Below are 22,269 nucleotides of genomic sequence, written 5' to 3'. Positions count from 1 at the left end.
TACATAGGAAGAAAAATAGACATGTAGTAATATATATAAGGGTAAAGTGAACTTAGAGGAGAGGATATATGAAAGAAAGAAAATATATATGATAAGTGAGAGAAAGGAAAGACAATTGGATAGGGGATGAAAGGCACACCAGTGCACTTATGTACGCCCGTTACTGGCCTCTTAGGAACCTGGAGAGGTCAATCGTGGAGAGTCTAAGGGAGAAATGTTGGGGGTTAGGGGTTGACACAATTGAGTCCGGCAATGAGTTCCACGCTTCGATAACTCGATTGTTGAAATCATATTTTTTACAGTCAAGTTTGGAGCGGTTTGTATTAAGTTTGAATCTGTTGCGTTCTCTTGTGTTGTTGCGGTTGAAGCTGAAGTAGTCATTGACCGGTAGGACGTTGCAGCATATGATCTTGTGGGCAATACTCAATCATGTTTTAGGTGCCGTAGTTCTAGGCTTTCTAGGCCCAGGATTGTTAGTCTATTTTCGTAGGATATTCTGTTTCGAGTGGAGGAGTCAAGGGCTCTTCTGGTGAAATATCTTTGGACATTTTCAGGGGTGTTGATGTCTGAGATGTGGTATGGGTTGCAGAGAGATGAGCAGTAGTCTAGGATGGGTCTGGCAAAAGTTTTGTAGGCCAAACCGGTAGCATTTCACCCCTGATTTGAAGGGTTATACTCAGGGGTGGGCTGCTGTCCAGACCGGGGGGGGGGGAGAACACAGTGGGGTAGCGAAAATGGAGCTCCACCCCAAAGCCCCCAATTTAGACTGAAAGACGTTGAAAGAAAGTGCATAAGCCATGTCCACAGTGTGGTAGTAAAAATTTTGGTAGCCCTTCACTGGTTATATTGATACATTTGGTTTCATGTCCTATAATGTGAGACTCTAGCAATGGATCTTTTTAGTTAATCCACTCAGTGGGAACCAAAGGATTGTGTGATTGCTTTAGACCACATATAAAATTGACTTTGAACATTTATTTAGTAGTCATAGTGACAATTTGGCTTTTGGAGTATTAAGTTTAAATGCCAGAAAGTATTACATATCAGAACTGCAGGTTACAACCCTCCCCCCAATTCCTCTATAGTATGCTGTGATAATTAACAATGGAATTAATTAAACTAATTAGTACAGAGCACTTTATAGTTGCCATCTTGGGAACAGGAAAACAATGTATCAGCTTATGCCCGTTAAAACCACAACCTTAAAGTATGTATTTTAGTGTATGGTTTGTCAGGCTACTCTGAATTAGTATTTATCTTTTCTATATACCGTAATTCATGTACCTCAAGAATCCTTGAATCTTTTTATAGTCAGTAAAAGTTTGTTATTAATGCATTCTATTTAAAAATGCTACAAGGGTGTCCTCTACAGGACAAGAACATGTCATACCACGAATGCACATGAAATAAATGTGAGGCTCCTTATTTTGGAATAGGTTAATAACTATTCCTTGCAGAAAGTTGAAAAGTTCAACCTCATAGGCTTACATAAAACCAGACATTCAGTGGAAACTGTTAGCGCAACAATATAATGATGAAAATGAAAAACAAATACACATTTAAAATACAGCCAACACTTTTATTTAAAAATGATTTATCTGAAATGGCAACTGACTAAAGACATTTGTACAATAAAGGTTTTTTTAAAAAAAAAAATCCAGGAACATAATAATAACAGTTCTACAGTTATTTAAAAGAAAGCTTTGGATCTGATATGATTTCCTCTGTTTTGGCATCAGCCATAGTACTTTGGTTGAGACACACAACTTTATGGTCAGAAGTGACCTATTTGAACTGAGTGGGATAAATGAGTCAGTTGCTACTCCTCTAGTACCTTTTCTATTGATACTTCTAGTTGTCAGGGCTTCAAAGTTTTCCAGCATTTTAACTCACTCTTAACACAAGGTTGTCAAACTCACAGCATCACGGCATCATGTGAAGTATCATGGCTTCCCCCCGCTTGCTAAACTGGGTGGGACGGGGCCAGTATGGGACACATTTCAATTTCAATTTATTAGATTTGTATGCCGCCCCTCTCTGAAGACATCCACCCCATGTGCTGGGATTTTGACAGCCCTGCTCTAACAATATTTACTTACACTAACGTGATACCGACAACAGAAACACTGTTTACTGGCACTGAAGGAGCAGTCTTAGATTTCATTAATGAACTACCTGCATCTTTTCAACTGGTTGGATCCAAGGTCCTTTTTTAAACAGTCCTATAACCCCTTAAGTCTGCATGTTGTCTATAAAATGCCACTCTCATATAGTAATACACAGACTTAGATAATTTTTTACCTTAGACCTCATATGGCAAACATAAAAGATACTCTTACTTGAATATGATGAAACATCTGCAGCATTTACATTTGTGGTCCTATCAAAGAACTACAGAGAGTTACAAACAATAGTTGAACAATTGAAGACTGCTAGAGATTTATTCTTTTGCTAATTATGAGTTTCCACCCACTTTTTCAGACTACTTTCAGATCTAATCCAACAAGAGGTATTTGAGTTTTAGATGCCTAAAAATAAATATATGATAAGCCAGTCAAATTCTTAGATGTATTCTTAGAATTGAAATTGTATACACATATGAGCAAGGGGCTTCTTATGGATGGAGCAGCCCATATACATATAGTTTGGAAGAGAAAGAGCTCTGGCTAAGATGCTGTAAAATAGCATTGCATTGCCTTAGTAATGGCACAGGGTACAGGGTAGAGCCATAGGATTGTCACTGACTTGAATACTATCCAATAAGTATAGAAACATATATCAATATAAGTATTATCTAAAGCAATGGTGTCCAACCTTGCCAACTTTAAGACCTGTAGCTGTCTAGGGAATTCTGGGCATTGAAGTCCACAATGTTGCCAAAGTTGGATCGAAAGCTTTGATTTTTTTTTAAATGATAAATGATGCTTTTGTTACCAAAGCAATGCAATGCTTTTGGTCCATCATAATGGAAAACCTGATGTCTGGAGTTCCTGCAACAAGCAAATAATTAATATGGCACATCTATTGCACAGTATCATGATTGTCTGGAATGGTGCTCAGATATCAAAAGCCCAATAAATAATTTGAGTACTTTCCTAACAGTAGCTTCCTAGCAATGATGTTTTATGTTCAGATATCATGAAAAATTAATTCTATTGAAGAATAAAATATAGAATCTTGTATGTTCGGAGAAGAATCCATACTAACTTTAAATTAGAATTTATGTTCTATTTTCCTAGCCTTAATACATCAACTCCTACACCCAGCTTCAATATTGTACAATGAAGTAGCAGACCCTGGAGATATATAGTGGAGGGAGAAGAGATAATACTGTATGATTTCACATATACTCACTATATGCCTCCTAATCTAATTTACTGCCCTCAGTGCTACTCAACAACTTGTCAGCATTTGGTTTTTCTGCATGGAATTATACAGGGTAGAAAGCGTCAACAAAATAGTTATAAGATTCTTCGTACTTATCTCTAATTATACTTTCTTTATTAAAAAGGGTAATAAAACACTTTTTAAGGGTATGTGAAATTTATTTCTCTTTACAAATCATGTTTATGTGTTTACATCAGATTAATTCCTGCAGTGAAACTGACCTCAGAGAATACAAAGAGCTGTAGCTGATGCTTAGTTCCTATCCGGAAGTATTTGTCCTTGGAATCAACCCCTTCCTTAGACACATTTTACATGTTACATATATCTGAATAAGGATATATCCAAATAAGCTTGGTATGCCAGCTGAACTTTTGAAATTGAGCACCTTTCTCCTGTGGATATTATGTTGGCTGGAACAGCTGCATTTAATTGGAATTCCACAGAAACATTCAAATTTGCACCATAGGTTAAGAAAACTTATCTTCTTAAAAAATAGCTGATGTGAGCTCAATTTTATCTCTTCTGTCTCCTGTCCTGCCTTGGTATGCTACAGAAATATTAAACAGGTACAACTAAAAGTCATTTTAATGACAAATCCTAGTCTGTACAGTGATAAAACGCCATACTAAAAGTAGACAAAAGCTTCCTTATGTACAGCAACAGTTTCAGGATACCAGTAAAGTTAGAAATACTGTTTCCATTTGAGTTATCTTTTCCTACCTACACAGTGCAAGTCTGCTGAAAGGAGCAACAGCCTTAGTCTAAGGAAGGCGATGCTGGCATCTGGCCATGGTCCATTGTTTCTTCCAGACTTGTGATACAGTTCCTCACTTGCCATGCTTTCTTCATCTGGATATTTTTTGTTACTGGCAATAGGATTCTGTAGTCCACAAAGAACCAATCTGAATCTTCAGTCTTTTCTTGGAAAATAGGATTTCCTAACTAGCACCTTTCTTTTCCCATTCCTGCAAAGAAAGGGGGGGGGGGGTGATTATTAGCTTGTAAAGTTGCAATTACTTTATATGGTGTTTTTGTTTACTTTATTTCTTCACATAACCTGAAATTTCTTGGTGGTCTCCCATTCAGATGCTACTACCAATTGCCAAGACCTACCAAACTTGGAAAGCCAATTTGTTGGGTTTTGTTTTTGTTTTTCTACATATTTCCAGTGGTTCCTAGATGCCTTACCTTTGCTTTCTGCAAAACTGTTCCTTTCCCTGTGACCATGACAGATAAAGGACGGTTTTTTAATGCCACTGCTGAATTGACAGGTGAGTTTTCTGGGTTATTGGTAGGATTAGCAACTTTCATCTATATTTAGGGGGGGAAAGAGAATAGTGGTCACACAAACTTTACTATTTTAAATTAAATTTTATCAGTTGCATATCAGAGTTCGTGGAATCTTCAGGTTGTGGATGTGTGGAATATAGAAGTATAAATTAATGTTGCATTTGGTCTTGGCAATTTATGGATACAATTCATTCTGGCGTTGTGCTTTCATGTACCAAAAATGAAGTTATAATTATTTCCAACTTTTGCCAAAGTACTAATGAGTCATATACTTTATATCTTACAATATCAGTGAAGCAAGAGCTTTTCTTATAATTGCAGCACCGGACTTACCCGGCAGCAGGCTTTGCTGGAGGGACCGGGAGACACTGGACTCTCATGGCAGCAGCCATCTTGAATCCCGAGTGAAGTCTCGTGAGATGAGACTTCGCTCGGGAGTTCGGGCCTGTCTGGCCCGGCTGCTGATTGGTCCGGGCGGGGCCTGCTTGCCCTATATAAGGGCGAGCAGGCCCGGGGCTCTTCCTTTTCGCCCGGACAGGAAGCCATGAGCAGACACCCGCCCGCCCTCCCTATTTTGCAGTGTGCTTAGGGGTCGCCATTAGGGGTCCGAATGGGAATTTTTTGCAGTTCTGCCTTTTAGCCGGGCTGTTTTTTCGCCCATTCCACACTGAGGAGATGGATGTGCGGTTAGGGGGTGCTTGCATTTATTAGGTTAATTGGCTTACCTTTGGTCATTTGGGTAGGCAGGTTAGGGGCGGAAAACTGGGGTGTTTTAGCAACCGCGCGTTCTCCCTTGGGCATCTTTGGGGATGATTGACAGGTTCTCCGCAAGCTCATGGAGGGAGTGCCTGCCTGAGCAGCTGGGGGGAACCTGTCTTTGGGTCCTGCACCTTTAATTCCTGGATTCGGGGTAGCCGGTGGGACCCCCCTCATGCAAAGCATGGCAGGGTCGCAGGTGATGGACTGGTCCCTCACCTGGACTTGCATCGAGATACGCCCATGAGTTGCCCAGGAAGTTTTTTGTCATAACGTCATTTCCGCCCCGGAAGTATTTGTTTGACCCTGCAGGTCCATTTCCGGGTCATAGTTGATTATGCTAATTTATGCAAATTTAATGAATAAATTATGCAAATTTATGTTAATAAAATGACCCAGTTTAAATCCAGCTCTTGTGTCCGTGTCGTTACTCCGTCTCTCCAGCAAATTGAAGGCCTACACTATTAACTATTAAGTTTTTTAAAGTATGAGAAAAGATTTGGTCACAGAATTTTTGTCTCACACATATATGAACAAGTTGCTGACAAGCATCCTACTGTTTCTTACAGTAACAGGCTACATACTTTGGGATTTGCGTTTTCCATGTGTGTGGTATCCACTGTGGTACCAAGTGTAACTGGACCAGATTCTGCTTTCCTGAGATTCTCTTTTGCTTCAACAAGTCTTAGCTCCAAGTCAACACGCTGATCTTCTTTCTTCTTACACTCTTCTTCTATCTCTTTTAGCTTCTGTTCCATTATAGACAATTTACTCTTATCTGCCAAAAGAAGAATGGGGATATAGAAAATGCAGTCAATAATCTCTCTCATCTATCTATCTATCTATCTATCTATCTATCTATCTATCTATCTATCTATCTATCTATCTATCTATCCCATCCCATCCTATTATATTATATTATATTATATCATCTATCTATTCTATCATCTGTATATCTATCATCTATGTATATCTATGATATATCTCATCTATGTGCCTCCATGGATTTCTTTTCTGATGTTTTATCTTTTCCTTTCCTTCAATATTTTTGTTATCAGAAAAAAGTAATAAAGTTAACATTAGAGGCAATAAGACACTCTAGGCAAAGCCTTTTTACATGGTAGGAATATATGACAGAGATGGTCTTTAAGGCATCCAAATCTCAAACAATTTACGGTTTTTAAGCATCTTGAATAGATCTTAGAAAATCAAATTAGGAGTACAGATCAGCAAAATAGATATAAAGTATTTTAAATGCTTTCTTCCAATTATCATATTGACTTCAGCTTATTCCATCAATTACTTTTCATGGTCATTCTTTAGACCATTACATACTAGACACTTTTCAATCAGGCTTCAGACCTGGCTACAGCACAGAAACTGCTTTGGTCACTCTGATAGATGATCTTTGGCCAGCCGAAACAGAGGTCATTCCTCTATCTTGGTGCTACTTGACCCCTCAGCAGCTTTCAATGCTATTGGTCATAATATACTTCTGCGATGACTAAGGGGGTTGGGAATTGTAGGCACTATGGTACGGTGGCTCTCTTATCTCTCTGGTCAGTCGCAGTCAGTATTGGTAGGAGGACAGAGGTCAATCCCTAGGCCCCTCCTTTGTGGGGTGCCCCAGGGTTTGATTGTCTCTCCTCCTCTCTTATTTAACATCTACATGAAACCACTGGGTGAGATCATCCAACGACATGGGGTGAGGTATCAGCAATATGCTGATGATACACAATTATATATCTCTACCCCGTGTCAGTTCAGTGAAGCTATGGATGTGATGTGCCAGTGCCTGAAGGTCTGGATGAGAGTTAACAGATCAAGCTTAATCCTGACAAGACTGAGTGGCTGTGGGTATTGACTCCGAAAGTTTACATTGATTGTGAACTGGTTCACAATTTGGGTGTCCTCCTAGACTACAGTTAGGATTAGATCTCACAGCTGTGGCTAGGAGGACCTTTCCACAGTTTGCCTGTACACAGTGAAGGGCTACCAAAAATTTTAATACCATATTGTGGGTGTGGCTTATGCAGGATGCCCTGCATTTTCTTCAGTGCAAATTGAGTGCTCTGGGGTGGAGCTCCATTTTTGCTACCCCAGTGCGTTCCCACTCCCCCCCACCCCCGGTCCAGGCACTAGCTCACCCCTGCCTGTGCACCAATTGCGACCATACTTGAATCAGGAGGGTCTTCTCACAGTCACTCATGCCCTTGTCACTCACAGTTAGATTATTGCAACACACTCTAAATGGGGCTACCCTTGAAAAGCGTTTGGAGACTACAGCTGGTACAGAATTCAGCCGCATGAGCTTTTGGTATTTCCACATTACACCAATTCTATGGGGACTGCACTCACTCCCAATTGGTCTCTAGGTGCAATTAAAGGTGTTGGTCATTACTTTTACAGCCCTACATGGTTTAGGACCAAATAATATTGGAGACAGCTTTCTATCAAATAGCTCCCAGTGACTGATAAGGGCTCCCAGAGTTGGTCTTCTCTGGGTCCTGGCAGCTGAACAGTGTCGGCTGGCGGGCCCCTGGTGAGGGCCTTCTCTGTGGCTGCTCCGACTCCATGGAACCAGATACCTCCTGAGATCCATCCCACCCTAGTGGCCTTCCAAAAAACTGTAAAGACCTGGCTTTTCGGGCAGGTTCAGGGCCATTGATCTGATGGCAAATCGGGATCTGGCCATTAATGATATGCATAGTTTTAATTGTTTTAACTGTTTATAATTGTTGGTTTTAAATTGTTTTAGATTGTTTTTAAGGGGTTTTAATGTTACATGGTATGTTTTACTTCTTTTGGTTGTGAGGCACCCAAAGTCCCTCAGGAGTTGGGCGCCATTCGATTAAATAAATAAACAAACAAACTTTCAAGAAGAAAAGGTCAGGGACAATTGTGGAGAAAATAAGAGTTACTTATTATTGTTGTGAGCTGCACCGAGTCTGTGGAGAGGGGTGGCATACAAATCTAATAAATTATTATTTTTGTTGTTGCTGCTGCTGTTGCTGTTGCTGTTGCTGTTGTTGTTGTTGTTGTTATTGTTGTTGTTGTTGTTGTTGTTATTATTATTATTATTATTATTATTATTTGTCAGAAGATTTTATGAAACTTTTCTTTTGAAAAAGTGACTTCAAACAGGGCAAGAACCTGCTGGTAACTCAGCCATCATCCAGCAGTCTCTAAAACACAATCACATTGTATTGCATCTGCAAACCACACCCTTTTGCCCAACAACCCAGAAACATCTCCCATTGGCTGAGACATGACAGGTCGTGTTGCTATTAGCTTTTACGCTAATAAAGAGATTTCTCTTGTCTCAGTTCTTGGTCACCCTTGTTCTCCCAACAGAACACATCACTTAATGCTAAAATGATTTCTTGTTTTACGCCAAGCACCAGGGAATGAAAATAAGACGAGTGATAGAAGTTTACCTGAGCAGTTCATCATAATCTCTTTCAGCTCCCTTTTCTCTTTTCGAAGCTTTGCCAGCTGAGAGCGTATTTCTTCTTTGTCTTTCTCCAAACGATCTCTCTCCTCGGAATATCGCTTCGCTTCAGCCTCTGTCCTGTTCTTGCCTAGTTTTGTTTCTACAGGGGCTGTGAATTTAATTACTCTCTATTAGTGTAGGAATCTTTCCAAGTGACAGAAACATGAATACAATGGTTGAATATAATTGGAAAAAAAGAGTGACAGCAGATCTGTGTTTATCTATTGAGCTAGTTGAAGTGCCCACATCCAAAAAATCCCTGACCTGACAATAAAAGCCTTCTGTAATCATTAGGTAGAAGACCTTTGTCCTAGATTGTTGTCATGCAAGAGGGAGAAAGCCAATAAATTAAGAAAGTGTCAGTGAAATAATAAAAGATGTTCAAAATTAGCCTGCTGTTCAGTAAATATCTCCAGGACTGCCTTCTGCCGCACGAATCCCAGCGACCAATTAGGTCCCACAGAGTTGGCCTTCTCCGGGTCCCGTCGACTAAACAATGTCGTTTGGCGGGTCCCAGGGGAAGAGCCTTCTCTGTGGCGGCCCCAACCATCTGGAACCAGCTCTCCCCTGAGATTAGAACTGCCCCCACCCTCCTTGCCTTCCGCAAACTCCTTAAAACCCAACTCTGCCGTCAGGCATGGGGGAACTGAAATATCTTCCCCAGGCCTATACTGTTTATGTATGGTATGTTGTGTGCATGGTTTTTTTTAAATTATGGGTTTTTAGCTTTCTAATTATTGAATTTGTATTATATATTGTTTTCTGTTACTGTTGTGAGCCGCCCCGAGTCTGCAGAGAGGGGCGGCATACAAATTTAATAAATAAATAAATAAGTGAGTGAGTGAGTGAGTGAGTGAATGAATGAAAAAATAAATAAATAAATACTTGCTAACAATTAGCAGGTTTATGATTTAATGAAGAGTGTCCATAAACAGAGATGATTCAACTGCATAATGAAAAATTTAACTAAAGAGATACTACTGCTGTCACCATACCTACCTGAATTCATCACTTTGGGCTTTTCTGTTTTGTCCTTTGGTGCAGCCATAGCCACAATAGGATCACTCTGAGGAAATATAATTTGCTGCTGTTGTGTCTGGATTTTTACAGTACCTGTCCATGGAGGTGGCTGCTCATCTACATCTGGAGGCCTCTGTTGGAGAAATAACATTAGAAGAGCCACTTTGGTCTAGTGGTTAAAGTATCAGAAACCAAGAGACTGAGTTCTAGTTCTACCCTAAGTATTAAAGCCAGGTGGGTGAGGCAGTCACTCTCTTTCAACTCAAACCACTTCATCTTCCCCTTATTGTAGGAAAATTGGGGGGGGGGAAGTAGTAGTAGGTATGTTTGCCACCTTGTGTTATTTATAAAAAATAATAAATACAAGAATTTTTAAAAAATCTAAAACAATAAATAAATTGTCCAGACCAACATTGAGAATGAAGGTTATCATCTAAATCCCCAAGGAAACCATTGTCTACAAAATACTTATTAATTGTAATATCTAATATGAAAGAAGAAAATGTTTAAATATATGACTAGAAAGTTTGTCATCTGAACGATTTTTAATTTAAAGGAGCTGTAAAAGAAAAAAGTCCAGTTTTGTCCAAGCTGCATCTACTACCGTATTTTGTAGATGAAAGAGTAAGTTTCAGTTCAGAAAATTTGTTAAAATTAGTTCAGAAGATAGCTAATTCTAGGAATAAGACAATCTTTCTTTAAACAAGGAACAGCATCATTTAGAGATTGCTGAATCTGTAAAAATGCTTTGAAAGCCTTGGATTTGTTGAAAAAAAAACCTTTAAACCTAGCAAGTTTATGGATTAATGACAACCAGAATTGTTACACAGGATGTAAATAGTACTATGGGTAGTCCTTGGTTAATGTTTGAGGTTAATGTTGAGTGGCATTGAAAGTTATTTACATACACTCCTTAAAGTTATGGCAGTTGTAGTACCCACATAGTCAAATGATCAAAATTCAGGCAATTGGCCACTTGCATTTACAATTGCAGAGACAGTTCAGTTCTCCCACCTGCCTATTTCCCGTCAATGGACTTTTAGCCACCCTGCATAGCATCACTCCTGGGAGGCAATGGTGGAGCCAGCAGCACAGGAAATAAAGTAGAGGCCTGGGCCCTTCAGGAGTCGCAGCTGGATGTCACTGCCCTCAAGTTTCAGCTTCAGTGCTGTTTGTGCTGCAATCCTCAAGCCCAACACAGAGCCCCAGTTATCCAATAGGCCATGGATGTCTTCTTCCTTCTGCTATTGAGGAACACCTAGCTTGTTCCTATGAAAGGCAACTGTTGGTTGCACAAGGCCTTCTCCATAAGGCTGCACACCCCGTTTGCCAAATCATGTATAACCCTCTCAGGATGCTTTAGAAAGGTTGACTAAACCTTCTGAAACATCATGATAACAGCCCACATTCTTGTGATGAATGGCAGATACAGTCTTCTTGTGAGTTTGTCTCAAAAATGCTCAAGAGGAGGCGGTCTCTTACTTTGCCCAGGCTTAGGGTTAGGCAGAATATCTTACATCTCATCTAACAACCAGTGGGATTCAGTTAATGACAGATGCAGGCTGATGGGTTTTCCATTGCTAAGTCAAGTGACAATGTGCTTTGTGGCCAGATAGCTTAGCAACAGAAATTATGGTTTCAATTATCATCATAACCTAAGCCTACCTGTATAAGCCATACACAGAGAAGTTTTACTTCTGATGATACTATGGTCTGACCTTACTATGATCTGACTCAGTGCCTCAAAATGTCACATTATAGGTTCCGCGTCTGCCTTCTACTGATACTAACTCCTTGCAATATGTATAATACCCTTTACTATAAGTATCAACTTTCAAACTAGGGGAAAGGACAATAGTTTGGTTTTTGCTGTTGCTCTATCTCTTTCCCTTCAGGATCATCTCATCTGTTTCATTTCATCTGTTTTGTCCAATATCCATTTCAGAACCTTCAGGAAAGGATAGAATATTATTTGTCCCCTTCACATGAGATTATTTATTTATTTATTGGATTTGATTTGATTTGATTTGTATGCCGCCCCTCTCCATAGACTCGGGCGGCTCACAACAGCAATAGAACAATTCATAACAAATCTAATAATTTTAAAACATTTTTTAAAAACCCATTATTAATCAGACATACAGTATATACAAACATACCATACATAAATTGTATAGGCCCTGGGGAGATATCTCAATTCCCCCATGCCTGGTGGCAAAGGTGGGTTTTAAGGAGTTTACGGAAGGCAAGGAGGGTGGGGGCAGTTCTAATCTCTGGGGGGAGCTGGTTCCAGAGAGTCGGGGCCGCCACAGAGAAGGCTAGATTAGATTGTTCTATCACTGACAATGGCTATCCAGAGCCTTAAGCAGATACATTTCCCATTATCTGCTATATTTGTATAACAATTTCTATAATTCCAGATGGCCATACTATTTAAAAATATGTATAGGGAACTGCAGACCCAGCATGTGTGGTTAGTCTAGAGAAGTCTAGCAAAAACCTTATTGCTCTATAGTACCTGCTCTGGAATTTCCAATGTACTTCTGTTTAGTTCTGGTTCTTTTTTCACCATGGCTGAGTCTTTCTCAAAGTCCACCGAGCTTTTGCTCATAGATCTTTGTAAAGGTGGAGACATCGAAGGAGTAGGCTGACCCTGCTTTGAGTCAGCTCCATGCAGAAAGGATTTCATCGGAGTGAGGTCCAGATAGACTCTGTCTTCCTCCCCTTCACATTTACTTCCATTTGGAGGCACAGCATCCTGTAAAAGATGGCATGTTCCGAATAATAATTTCACTTAAGGAAGAATATTCTGCTTAGAATAAGCATTTGTCTATTTGACAATGTGAATTCAACACTGTTTCACCTTTGTTTAGCAATGTGGATTAACATTCATTCATGAATTTATAATAACAATCCAGCACAATTTTCTTTAAATATTATTGACAAAAACAACAACAAACCACTTTGCAATCCCCCTCTCCAAAGTTCAATGATTGCTGCTTTAGAATGATAAACAAACTATCCAGTTCTGCAAAAATCTCACCATGGTAGCCTCTGGAATGTCCACATCATCATACACTTCTTCTTGGTTCCCCATTCTCTTTGGCAGGTTGTCAATATAAGTGTTGGGTTCAGAGTGCTTTCTTTGCATTAAGCTGAAAAAGATGAACGTAAACATGAGCAAGGATAAATCCTGATAGTTATTGTCTATCTTTGGATGTGGCCAATGCTCCTGACTTCCATCTTCTACCAGACACCCAAAACTTTCACTCTAATGAAGCAGTTATCATGTAAGAGTCCAATGAAACAGCATTCAAGGAAAATCAAAACACTGGTTCCTATCAACAGGAGGCCAGGTATGTCACACACCTGTGTAATTATGCAACAAGGGGTCCACTACAGTTTCCCCAAAATTTTAATTTTAATTCCAAATGTTTCACTCTCAAAATATTTGGTAGGCTTTAGTTTGGAAAGTTAAAGAAATGGGTGGCTATAGAAATCAAATAAGTAAATGAGATAAACACAATTGTATTTCAGATAAATACAACAATTTGTATTTTAATTCATTTGTTTCCCCAATATTTTCTTTAAATATTGGGGAATTTCCTTAAATTCCCCAATAGTTTTATCAACCTCTCTTTTTAGGAGTGGAATCTCCATTCAAAGGTTGCCTTTTTGGGACATATTATGGAAAGTAATCATTCAGATATTTTCTTCAGTATAGCAATTTCATCTCAATGTGTCCTATATGGGATATATTTATATAGTAGTGTTTATTCTTTTCCAACTATTTTTTTTTACAAGTAGTAAAAATCCTAATGAAATTTGCATTGATTATTTTCCAATAAAAAAACAAAACAAAAAGCCCCAAATTGAACTCTTATTTAACAGAACCAATAAATATACTAGTAAACCACCAAAAAGAAACAGATTCTGAATGCTAGCATAGTAACTTACAATAATGAATTTTTTGCTGCAGAGACAATGCATGAAATTCTGTCAGCATCAACGTAATCATAAGTAAGCTCCTCGGGATCCGTTTTAGAACCAGATTCTGACAAAAGGACACCGAGCCAGTGGCCCATTTCTTCAGAAGACTTCGTCTATTAAATCGATGAAAATAGAACCAACTGTTATAGCTATAGTTCAAACCTTTTTAAATCAGCAGTTTAATGAATCTCTAATCTCTAATCAGTAGTCTCTACAAATCCAATAGCTTGGATCTAAAGAAAAGTTGGAAGTAAGCAGGAGACAAATCTTGTAACTTTCTTCACTCAGCAATGTCTCATATTTTTTTGATGACTCAAACTATTTAGCTGAGTAGAGTGAGCACACAAATTTGCTCTTTGTTCAAAGAGTCCTTACTTAAGAGAGAATAGGGTTTGGGTGAGAGAAAAAGGGAAATTTAGGAAATTATGTTCTGCCCAAATCCCCCAGAAAGGAAATCATTCATGCTTGAAATTCAATGATTCACAGACTCATATAAACATTTAATTATTTAAATATTTGCGAAAATTCTATATTCAAGGTAGGATTTGTCCTGAATAATAAGCGAGAGTTTAGCTCCCCAGGGGGAAAAATATGTCAGAATTTTAAAAAAAACCTTTTATCTAATGATCTTTCCGTTTTCCTCCAGAAGATGGCACCAATTTGATTTTTAAAACATTTTTGTACTAGACGGGTGCTAAAATAAGCACTGAAATTTGGTCGTGAAACATGAAAGAAAGTGTCACAGGCTATCTTGACAATCAAGGGGGAGGGGATGCAGCAACATGGAACAAACACCAGTTTTTTGTATTTGTATTCTGATATCGGATGTCACCCAATGCAACAGGGTTTGCTTGAGCCTATGGATGCCTATGGAAAATATTCAGTAAGCACCATGAAAAATCTATGAGAAAAGATTTTATAATTATTAGTTGTCTTGAACTAAACTGCTGTACAGTAGTCCCTCACCTATCGCTGGTGTTACGTTCCAGACCTGGCCGCGATAGGTGAAATCCGCGATGGGGAATTTATCGACTGATAGTACTTATTTAAGTATTTATATTGCAATTGTTTGGTATGTTTTCATTGTTTTAAGTGTTTATAAACCCTTCCCACACAGTATTTATTTTAGATACAGTATTTAAATACAGTATTTACAATTTTAGATATATATATTTTTTTAAAAACCTGCCGATTGAGTTCGGTGAGCTGTTTAAATCTGCCGATCGACTTCCTCAGAAACCCGCGATGAAGTGAAGCCGCAGTAGGTGAAGCGTGGTATAGCGAGGGACTACTGTATTCATATGGTACCTTAACTTTTTGAATGAAACTAGTTTGAAATAACTAGTTTAACTAGTTGTTGAAGTCATCCTTATTCTGGCTCCATCATACTCAGCAATTTACTGCTAAAAACAAAACAATACTCAAGGCTCTGGCAATCCTAACCTTGGCTGAAAACATTCCTCCCACTACAAAATGTAGGAAATTTGTCACATTTTCCTCCTCCTACTCAAATGTTGCTGATGTCAGAGAATCTAAGATTAGCAGTAAACAAAGAAAGAACAACAACTCTGAGTGAAAGTAATAGAGGTAAGCAACTTGTTTTTCAAACCAACTTTTCCTCTAGGAGAAATTAAATATAACTCAAGTGAGATTATAGGAGATTAAGATTGCATTTTATTACTTGGGTATTGCAAAAAATGGAAATTACAAGATTAGAATTAGAAGATAAATTTTGAATTTATACCGTACATCCCCGTATATAATGTAGATCGGGATAAAATGCTACACCCACCTGGATTTTTTTTTAAATTTATTTTTATTTATTGGATTTGTATGCCGCCCCTCTCCGTGGACTCGGGGCGGCTAACAACAGTGATAAAAACAGCATGTAACACTCCAATACTAAAACAACTAAAAAACCCTTATTTATAAAACCAAACATACAAACAAACATAACATGCATAAATTGTAGAGGCCTAGGGGGAAAGAATATCTCAGTTACCCCATGCCTGACGTCAGAGGTGGGTTTTAAGGAGCTTATGAAAGGCAAGAAGGGTGGGGGCAATTCTAATCTCTGGGGGGAGTTGGTTCCAGAGGGCCGGGGCCACCACAGAGAAGGCTCTTCCCCTGGGTCCCGCCAAACAACATTGTTTAGTTGACGGAACTCGGAGAAGGCCCACTCTGTGGGACCTAACTGGTCGCTGGGATTTGCGCGGCAGAAGGCGGTCCCGGAGATAATCTGGTACGGTGCCATGAAGGGCTGGATGCTGCCATTTGGGTTCTTTTACCCTCAGAGTATGTGCAGAATGCGTTGTGCATGCGCAGACGGTAACAGAACCCAAATGGTGGCATCTGGTCTCTCCAACCATTGGCAGGCACACCCGAACCAGGAGCATTTCACCCCTGGTGTAGATACTATAATACAGTACTTGCAACAAAACTCTAGAAAGGTGGTAGGGGGGGATGAATATTAAATATTGCTGACAGTATTCAAATTTGTTTTAATGTAAACTATGTACATAAGGTAAAACTGCACCAGCTAATTTCACATTGTATATCTTGCAATCTGTGTACAGCCTGTGAACCTTGGCCTAATTTTAGATACGCCTACATTTGTTTTACTCTCTTGTTCCTTTTTTATTCATCCTTCCAGCATTTTTGATCTCACAATATTATTCCTATGTTATAAATTAAAATATTTTCTTGCCTTTGTGTGTTTGTAGGCATGAGTAAGAGAGAGAATATGCCATTTGGAAGTGGAGCTAGAATGGAAACAGTCAACATGGAGAAAAGAAGTTGGGCCCTCAGCCTGAACTTTTTTTAAAAAAAAACAAGAACAAAAAAGTGAATAGTGGGAGGTAGAACAAAAGGTTCTGGGCAAGGAATCATTTGAAGCAGATTCATATTTATTTATTTTTGAATGCATAGTTGACTTATTGAACTGTAAAATTGCTGGTGTAGTGCTCAACAGATTTTTTCTCCCCTCACAGATCTTACAAGAAGTATTATTTTAAGCATTGCCAAATATAGAGAGGAAATACTGTATATATGGCCCATCAATGAAAAAAGCTTAAGATTTCTATGGACTTTAAAAATAGGGCCATTTAGGAAGCCAATGAACCTAGAAAACAGGAAAGAAAGAGGAGAGTAAGAAAAAAGGACACAAAGTGTCCTGCTTCCTGTAAATTATACAAGCACCATAACCAGTGAAGGGCTACCAAAAACTTTACTTCCACACTGTGGGCGTGGCTTATGCAGGATTATTATTATTCTTTCAACACCTTTTAGTGCAAATTGGGTGCTCTGGGGTGGAGCTCCATTTTCACTACCTTACTGCGTTCCCCATCGTCCGGGCAGTAGCTCACTCCTGACCATAACCCAAAGATTTTCTCCAAAGAAATAGTCCTTAAAGGGAAAAATGGTTCGATACTGCTCTGCCCTGCATCTCTTTATGGGAACTCAAATATTGAGGAGACTTATTGCTAGTGTAATTTTCCTGCTGTTTAAAATTACACTATAGTTGCTATTTTAATTATAGTGTGTCACCGAAAATCACAGGCATTATTTTTCACTATAAATTACCTTCTGGATTAATTTGGCTGAAATTTAAGGAAAACAAATTAAAAGTTCATTTTGCGCGCTCTCTCTCTCTCTTGCTTTCTGTATTATGTTTCTATGCCACTCAATAAAATAAGCTGTGGATAGGTAAAGTAAGTTATTTAAATTGGCTCTATGCAAACAAAGGAAGCTTTAAATGGATTCCAATACAGCATTATGATAGGTTGCCATGAATGGCTACTAACTGTGTTTACCAGCTTCTGGAGAGAATGACATCATCCATACCTCTAACATGGCCAATTCTTCACCCTTATGCAGGATACGAAATGAATAGACGTGGTCAGGGCTTGGGTCTGGGATGATTTCACATCCCACCAAATTCAAAGCTGGTTGAGCTGCTTTGTTTCTGTTTTTGTCCTGGTAGAAGTGGAGCTGGCCATCCTTTACATGGCACCAGTAGGATTTCCATTGGCTGTTTACCAGTACATTTAAATATGCTGTGAAGAAAGAAATGTTGTTTTCATAATATTTTCTTTCTTAATGGAGCCCAGAAAACTTTTTCAATCCCCTATAGGGATAATCTGTTGTCAGTGCAGTGAAGGGCTACCAAAATTTTTACTACCACACTGTGGGCATGGTTTATGCAGGACGCCCTGCATTTTCTTTCAACATCTTTCAGTGCAAATTGGATGCTCTGGGGTGGAGCTCCATTTTCGCCACCCCACTGCACTGCCCCCCCCCCCGGTCCGGGCAGTAGCTCACCCCTGTGTCAGTGGATAAGAACAAGCTAACCTACATAATTTTATTGCTCCGGTTAGAGTGCTAAACTAAGAAATCTCTAATATTGCTTCTAACCCTACAGCACAATGAACATGTTAATCATGCTACCATACCAACTGAGATCCAAATTTTGATATTAAAAAGCGTCTATTTTAACTAATTCATTGATAAAAACACAGCTACCATCATCCACCTTCCAACCCCCAAATATAAGCTATGTATATAAATATATTATGGCTCAGTGGTCAAATTTGGATTACATATTGAGCAAAAACAACAATAAGAAGAATCTTAGAATGACTGTCATAATTTTCCCACAGGTATTCTATGAATTTTTACATGCTTTCGATTATTTTCCAGTCACAATGGCTATACTACAATTCTCTTCTGCATCATTCTCTAGGATTGTCTTCTCTGCATGTGGCAACAATTCAAATAAATCCAGAAAAATAGGTGCATTTCTTAAAAATTACTTACTGCAGGTGTCCAAAGATCTTTCTGAGCTGTCCATGGAGGCAGACTTCTTTCTCCCAAGATTCATCAGGTTGCTAAATTTTAACCCGGGTGTGCATTTCTTCTTAGCTAAATAAGAAAAAAAGCTACATATTAAATTATGTTGCTGATTAAAATGATTATCATAGCCCTAACCAAACCAGTTTTAAATAATCCAAGATTTAAAAAACAAACAAACAAGAGTATTTGTTATTTTGTGAACATAAAGCTTGTTTTTTACAGGGGCCATAATAAACCAGATATTGATTCCTTTTTGGAAATACTGGAAAGTATGCAAAGGATTACAGAAATGATAACATACTTATATGCCTGAAGATATTTAGTTGTTCTCGATTGAGTGAGTGATATTATCTTGATAATTATGAAATATGTACTTGTAGAGGCAAGTATTCAAAAAGCGAAGTATGAAAAGTACACTTGTTGTTGGGGAAAAAAAATCCCTCCTATTTTAAGTCAGCTCGGAACAAACACAAAGCTTGTTTTTCATACTACTTCTTTCCTGCTGTAACTGAAGCTATTGTAAGGTAGGTTGGATAGAATGTAAGCAACAGCACTGTACACCAAATGTTTAAGTTATCTTTTTTCACCTACTAAAAATATACTAATGTGACGGTTGACACATGCTTACAACTTTCTGCTGGGATTGAAGTATTTGTATCTTTTAAGTAAGTTCTGAACCACTATTTCAATAAAATTGGATTTTGAAGGAGCTAAAATAGGCCCACTTGTTTCATGTATGCATAGGCCCATGATGGTGAATCTATGGCACATGAGCCATATTGGTGGGCATGTGAGGTTAGGTCCAGTGCACATATACGCAGTGGCGAGCTTATTTTCAGGCCTTCTGGGGCCACAGGGAGTCAGGAAACAGCCCATTTTTTGTTCTCCTCAAGCTCCAGAGCCTTTCTAGGAGCTTGGGGAGGGTAAAAATGGCCTTTCCTAACCAACCCATGAAGGCCGGAAACATTCTGTTTGCCAAATTCTGTTTGGATCACAAGATCTGGGGAAGGGCCTCTCCCAAGACTTCAGAGGCTTTCTAGGGGCCTGGGGAGGGCGAAAACATCCTCCTACCCCCAGATGGCCCATTTCCAAACTTGAAAACTTGAAAACTCCAGGCTGATGGGAAATGCTGCCCAAGCTCCAGAGCCTAGAAGGCTCTGGAGCTTGGCCAGAACAAAAAACAGGCCTTCCAGTTTAACTAGAAGGGGGCCATTTTCTGCCGCTGGAAGGCCTTCAGAGGTGGTGGGGAAGGCCGTTTTCACCTTTCCCCAGGCTCTTAGGAGCTTGGGAAGAACAAAAAACCAGGCCTTCCAGTTTACCTGGAAGTTGGGAAATGGGCCATTTTCTGCCTCTGTGGAGCCTCCGTTTTTCACCCTTCCCAGGCTCTTAGAAAGGCTTTGGAGCCTGGGGAGAACAAAAAATGGGTGTGCCATCATTGCCATGAGCAAGGGGGGGGGTCATGTATGAATGCATGGAGGGGGTTGCATGGAATTACGCGTGTGGGCATGCACACATGCTCTCCCCATGCTCCCCCCTTTTGGCACACAAACTAAAAAAGGTCCACCATCACTGGCATAGGCTCTCCCTAAAAGTTGTATGAAAGCATCACCCAGCAGCCTGGAGCTGGCAGAAAAGTATCTAGCATAAACCGTGCTCTCCCTATTGCTGATCCTTATTCTGCTACAATAGGGATGTCAAAACTAATAGCATCACGAGCTGTAATGTGACATATCAGGATTGTTTTTGCTCTTGGCCTGCATGGGCCGGCCCGTATCCAGCCAGATTTGGCACCCCTGTGCTACAATAATGAGGCCATTAATTGGCGTGGTCCTTGCTTATTGTGACCAAAGTAAGGAAAAGAAATAGTGGGCGCTGCAAATTCCTCTCCCACCCACTAAGTATTTAACCTTCTCTTGCTCGTCCTGATCCCCATAGGACAGGATGGGCAAATTTAGAACAGTAGGATTATCATCTAGTGGTAGGGGCTCAGTCCAGAGAAAGTTTGCTCCCCACAACCTTTTCTGCCTATTAGCTATTGTCAAGCTGTTTGTTCTCCTCAAGCTCCAGAGCCTTTCTAGGAGCTTGGGGAGGGTGAAAATGGCCTTTCCTAACCCACCCCTGGAGGCTGGAAACGTTCTGTTTGCCAAATTCTGTTTGGATCACAAGATCTGTTTCTCTGGGTTCTAACAGATTGAAAGAGGAGGAGCACAGGGGTGAAATATTTGATAGCTATTCAGCAGGCAATTTTGTGCGCAGAAATAATGCTCTTTTGAAACAGCATTAATCAACAACAGAAAATCATAGTTAAAAGGCACAGAGGAACGTGTGGAATGAAGAGGGAGAACTTCACCCCATAATTAGAACTGTAAGAGAACGATAGTACATGCAGTGAATGACTAGAAGTCCAGTCAGAACCTCAGAATTAGCAAAACAAGGAAGTAGCTAGGAGATGATCATGCAGGACCTACATGCCAGAGTAGACTTCCTGAATTTTGTTGTTTTATTTACCCATAATATTTAGTGTCACCAAAATCAAAATGAAATAAACAATGAGATTGTCCCTCTCAGATGCAGCATAAGTAATTGTGGAGTTACAGAACTACCACTGTATAACTCTGCTCCTGGGATTATTCATTAGCAGGAGGAAGTTCTATTGTTCCTCAAAAATAATGATGATAATAAACAGTAAAACACCACCAACAACAACCACAGTTATATAAAATCCTTATCTACTGTAGCAGCAGAGCACCTTCAGAGCACCTACTGGCAGGATACACCCAATTGTCCGTCTTCCAGGACAGCCTGTTTATTCTTTCAAAATAATTGTAATCTTGTTTAAAAATCAGATTTAGAAACATGCTGTGTTTTAGGATCAGCTCTTCAGAAACTCCAGTCAAATTTTCCAAGGGAAGATGACTCTGTCGAAGGCAGGTCTTTTCCACCTACAGTGTTCCCTTGATTTTCGCGGGTTTGAACTTCGCGAAAAGTATATACCACGGTTTTTCAAAAATATTTATAAAAAAATACTTTGCGGTTTTCCCCCCTATACCATGGTTTTTCCTGCCCGATGATGTCATATGTCATCACCAAACTTTCGTCCACCTTTAATAAATATTTTTTTAAAATAAATTTTAATCAAGAAACTTGGTGAGTAATAATCTAAATGGTTGTTAAGGGAATGGGAAATGGTAATTTAGGGGTTTAAAGTGTTAAGAGAAGGCTTGTGATACTGTTCATAGCCAAAAATAGTGTATTTACTTCCGCATCTTTACTTCGCGGAAATTCAACTTTCGCGGGCAGTCTCGGAACGCATCCCCCGCGAAAATTGAGGGAACACTGTATTCCAAAATGGCTGTGGATAACAACTCACAATAACTAGAGGAAAGGGATTTGTCTGCAGGAGCCTAAAGCAGCAAATTGAGCAGATCCTAGCTCCAAACCACACCATCAGCTAAATGATCAACAAGTGTGCCAGACCATGT

At 39.4% G+C, this 22,269-nt stretch overlaps 1 protein-coding gene across 1 annotated transcript in view; it reads right to left on the bottom strand.

Annotated features, from left to right (window-relative positions):
* Positions 1–1,558: 1,558 nt before the first annotated feature.
* Positions 1,559–22,269, bottom strand: part of AFAP1L2 (actin filament associated protein 1 like 2) — a 108,967-nt gene continuing 88,256 nt past the window's right edge. The window contains exons 10-19 of the mRNA XM_070752662.1: positions 18,752–18,856; positions 17,780–17,991; positions 13,904–14,049; positions 12,990–13,101; positions 12,465–12,704; positions 9,926–10,079; positions 8,871–9,035; positions 6,018–6,211; positions 4,576–4,698; positions 1,559–4,352 (exon numbers count right to left, since the gene is read on the bottom strand). Of these exons, the coding sequence (XP_070608763.1) occupies positions 4,326–4,352; positions 4,576–4,698; positions 6,018–6,211; positions 8,871–9,035; positions 9,926–10,079; positions 12,465–12,704; positions 12,990–13,101; positions 13,904–14,049; positions 17,780–17,991; positions 18,752–18,856 (1,478 nt within the window). The 3' untranslated portion in view covers positions 1,559–4,325. The remainder of the gene's footprint in view (positions 4,353–4,575; positions 4,699–6,017; positions 6,212–8,870; positions 9,036–9,925; positions 10,080–12,464; positions 12,705–12,989; positions 13,102–13,903; positions 14,050–17,779; positions 17,992–18,751; positions 18,857–22,269) is intronic.

The sequence above is a fragment of the Erythrolamprus reginae genome, chromosome 5 (assembly GCF_031021105.1).
Source record: "Erythrolamprus reginae isolate rEryReg1 chromosome 5, rEryReg1.hap1, whole genome shotgun sequence".
Classification (NCBI taxonomy): Eukaryota; Metazoa; Chordata; class Lepidosauria; order Squamata; family Dipsadidae; genus Erythrolamprus; species Erythrolamprus reginae.
This window is presented reverse-complemented; position numbering and strand designations above follow the sequence as displayed.